At 44.9% G+C, this 4,371-nt stretch overlaps 1 protein-coding gene across 2 annotated transcripts in view; it reads right to left on the reverse strand.

Annotated features, from left to right (window-relative positions):
- Nucleotides 1-2,127, reverse strand: part of SMYD1 (SET and MYND domain containing 1) — a 19,835-nt gene extending 17,708 nt beyond the window's left edge. For both annotated transcript variants that reach the window (XM_079306054.1, XM_079306053.1), the window contains exon 1: nucleotides 1,712-2,127. In XM_079306054.1, coding sequence (XP_079162180.1) covers nucleotides 1,712-1,833 — 122 coding nt within the window. In that variant the 5' untranslated portion in view covers nucleotides 1,834-2,127. The remainder of the gene's footprint in view (nucleotides 1-1,711) is intronic.
- Between the last annotated feature and the right edge of the window lie 2,244 nt (nucleotides 2,128-4,371).

Genomic DNA, 4,371 nt, shown 5'->3' on the forward strand with positions numbered 1-4,371 from the left:
CCCATAGAGGGTTTCTGTGCTCAAGACACAGTATGAGTCTGCAGTGGTAGCTCCTGCCCTTATCTCACAGGACACAAGTTAAAAATGCAGCAAAGTTGCAACTTTTCAACATGGGCAGCTCTGCTCTATGCATGGTGCAACATTTCACATAGAAGAAAAAATATTTTAACCCACCATCGAAAGTCAAAATGGTTTCAGTGCTTTAAAAAATTAGTATTTTTAATAAGGGTTGTGAGAGAAATAATTGTCCACAGGCACTTCTGAAGCAAATTACCACAAAATTCCAGCTAGTGACGTGAGTGAAACTGAAAACTAACTGAAGAGCTAAAAGGACACATCAAGGAGAAAATTTTGTCACCAACTTCTGTAATTGAGCTCAGGGTCAAGACTTGAATAACTCAACATTTTAAAGTGAAAAATGACATTTTTAATATGAGCTCTTGCAATGACATATTAAAATAAAACTAAAGGTGTCATTCCAGCTATGGTGAGATTCATAATCATGTTCATCACTGACAGTTAAAGGACAAAGAAATGGTGAATGAAAGACACACAAAAAACTAATTTCTTCCTCTGCCCATTTAATATCCAATTCTCTGCTACTGCTAGATCACAGTGGCCCTGATCAGCTCCAGCTATGAGATGACCAGGGTTAACACAGCAGCACAACCTCTGCTTGTGCCCCAGACTTCGTTAGCAGAGCCAATTTAATCAGACAAAACTCAGCTAAGCAGAATTGCTCACAGCCCTGTTTAGTGTGCAGGGTATTTACTGAAATGGCTGTTCAGGGCAAAAAACTCAGTCTCAGGAGTCTCCATGGTGCCCTTGAAGAACACTTACAACTTTCTTAAACTCAGAACTAAACCTTCAGCTGCCATCTAAGTCCTCAGTTTAAAAATTTGGGCCTCATTCTGTTCTCAGTTAGCAGGTTATAAGGCTGAAGAAATTTCATTTGTGTCAGAGGCTTTAATTTAGATTTAGCCAATGGAGATCAACATAGAAATCCGTCCTTTGCTTCTTTTCTCTTCCAGATTATTTTAAGTGAATTTTCCACTGGTTCAAAGGGCAGAAGTGAGCAGCCACCAGCCACACCAGCAGCACAAGTTGAGTGAATGTTGTGATTAAAACAAGCAGCCAAAAAGAAAAATATCCTTGCACCAGAAGCCTGGCTACATCAGTGCGAACATAAATTTAAAACCAGTCTCATCAAAGAGCAAAAGCAGACGTTTGTCTCCAGTTAGCTCAGCCAGCTGTAAACATTAAATCTCTTTAACAGAAACAGTGTCACTCGCTGATCCCACCAGCTCCTGGCTCGGGGCAGGCGGGTGATGGGGAGCAGAGCACAACAGAGCTCACTTCCATCATGCATTACCCATCAGAGACTTCAGTAAAGTCAGCCTGAGATTGCTGTACCTGAATTACCCTAACTCCTGCTAAGGTTCCCTGCTTTCTAAAAGGTTACAACACTAAGCACCTTGCAAGGTCACATCCTGGAAACAAGCTGCACCATACTGAAGTGGAAAGCTCATCTGAGCCCTGGGAAGGACATTCACTACAACCTGTGAATGTGTCTTTCCAGAAGTGCTTCTGATTTCCCTCCAATCCCTTCTCTGCTGTCATCCAGACACCTCAAACGTTCATGCAGCCATCCCAATGAAATTTTACAGCGAGATTACTTTTGGTCTGAGTTTTACAAGTGCTTTTCTCTTACCTGTCAAAAACCACAGCTGCGTAGGCTGGCTCTGCAAAGATGACATCCCCAGGCAAGAATTCCTTCTGGGCTTTCAAACCCCTGCCTTTGCCTTCAGCTGTGAACACTTCCACTGCCTCCATGCCTCCTTGGTCATCCCAGAGACCCCAAGGATAGGGAGGTATCTCAGAGCAAGTCAAGCCTCCTGTCACTCCTCTCAGCTTGGATATTCTGTGAGGCCAGGCTGATAAAAGTCTGCCCCCAGCCTGGCCACATGGATTGCCACAGGAGGGACAGGGGGTGGGAGCAGGAGAGGCAGGAGCTGGAGATCCTCTCACAGTATCTCCCAAACTACACAGGGATGGGACAGGGCTGGGGTGTCTGCTTCATTAGGAAAACCCTCTCCAAAAGTGACGTTGGGAAATGTTTCTCCCAACCACAAGAAGTTGTATATGTTACAACTCAGCTTAATTTATACTCTCCCACTGGAGAGGGAATGTATTCTCTTTGCAGGGTATTTTTAGCCACCACATGCTTCTGTCTCTCAGGAGGCAACAGCTGAGACAGTGGGATGGGGAGGGCTGGGATGCCTATTTCTGACCCCTGCACTCTCTGGCTTTTTCTAGAAATCAAACAAAGCTGCTTTATTTTTACCCTCAAAGAGATGGACAGCGTGTTTAAAGGCAGGGGATAACAGAGAAACATGTGCCTTGACATTCTCAGCATCCTGTCACCACCAGGAAAAAAGGAATTCACTTCCCAAATACCAGTGGCAGTGTGTGTGCAGAGCAGTGTGGAAGGAGCTGGAAGGACAGTTCAGCACAGACTGTGGGAGCAAACAGAACACCCCAGACACTCTCACCATCTTGGATGCATTAAACCTCTCTGAACCAGCAGCTGAGACCTGTCCCCACCTGCAGTGCAGCTATGGAAGAGAATCTGAGCCACCTGAGTGGCAAAGGAGGGTCCAACACAGAGACCAAACTCAGGAGCAACGAGGCCCTGGCTTTACCCTCTGCACCAGTGCAAGCTCAGAGAGACACAAGGAAAGGCCTTCATGAGGAGGGAGAACCTCACTGTGAAAACTGAACCCAGCCCACACTGCCCTTCAGCACTTTCTTATCATTTAATAGCACTTCACTGGGCTGGCTCCTGCTAATCTCACCCTCACTCCAGGAAACCTGCTGCTGTTTCCTCCTCCATCTCTAAGCACTGTGCAGATAACAGTGATTGCAAACCTCTTCCCTCTTCTCTGTGCTGCACAGAAAAATCTGCCTGGTTAGCAGGGAAAGTGAGATGCAGAGAAATAAAGAGGGTAAATCCTGTCCTATGGCAGTAAAATAAATCCTTTACATTTCCAAGGCAGTGGGAAGTATCACTGGGCTCTTTGAGACACAAAACTGCTCAGCACCTTCTGCTGAAAGCCTCTGGCAGTGCTCCTTGCCTGCAAATGAAGTCTGGTATCATAACAAATCCCTTCTTATAGCCTGCCTGTGTGTGCCAAGCACAAACAGTATCAATCCACAGCTCCATAAATTCAGGGTGATCTGGCTGTTCATGTGGTTATGAGCAGTAATTCCATAACAACCAGACACCTCCACTGCTCCTGAGGAGAGCCCAAGTTGTCCCAGAGCCATCAGCACAAACTTCCCAGTTCATCCTGTGCAGCCCAGAAAAGTCACTGCAGGCAATTAACTCCTACAAGCAATTACATTTTAGCTGCAATCTCTACATGTGTACTAGTAATGTCAGAGTGCTCTGGTCTCCTCTGTGATTCAGAGGTTATTCCCTTGGCTCTAGGCTCTTTTAGAAGCTGCCAGAAGGACTTTAGCATTTCAAAATCAGTGCTGATTGTATTTTCCTCCAAAATTCTCACAACTTGGAGTGTGGCTATATTGAACACAGCCACCAATCACATTAAGCACTGTTTCTGGTTCCCAGATAACAAACAAGAATGGAATGGAATGGAATGGAATGGAATGGAATGGAATGGAATGGAATAGAATAGAATAGAATAGAATAGAATAGAATAGAATAGAATAGAATAGAATAGAATAGAATAGAATAGAATAGAATAGAATAGAACAAATAATATAATTATAACAAAGAATCTGTCTTTTCTAAGTCAATGCTGGATATCAGGTATTCCTTCTTTTCCAATCCATATTTAGAGCAGTGAACCTACTTTGAGCTCCTAGAAAAAACATTGAATTTCAAAGCCAGCTGGAGAAGAACACCAATTTTGGAGCATGGAGCAAAGCACCCCTCAGCAGGAGATTATTCTGTGCTTTGGGTCTGTCTGGATTCTGGGCTGGAGGGGTGAGTGGCCCCATCCTCCCAACAGGAGAACTAACAGCACCCTCTGCTGCCTCTAAAAATCATCCAAAGCACGATTTTATCAAATGTAATGGGAGCAGCTTTGAGCTCAGAAAAGTCATGAATTAGAGAGAAAAAAAAGGAAAAAGCAGGAGAAAAAAAAAATCCCTGTGCCAAGCAGGAGCTCCCCAGACACATCCTGCCACTGCACTCCAGCTTAACCACCCAGTGTGACACCTCACAGGGCGTCCTGGATGAAGCCCCTTTTTGGGGCAACAACAGGGGAAAACTGGGGGGAAATTGCTCCTTCTCCTTGGAGTGGAAACAATGGGGGCTGAGGGGAATTCAGCCCTGAAGAGGGATGG

The sequence above is a fragment of the Erithacus rubecula genome, assembly GCF_903797595.1.
Source record: "Erithacus rubecula genome assembly, chromosome: 5".
Classification (NCBI taxonomy): domain Eukaryota; kingdom Metazoa; phylum Chordata; class Aves; order Passeriformes; family Muscicapidae; genus Erithacus; species Erithacus rubecula.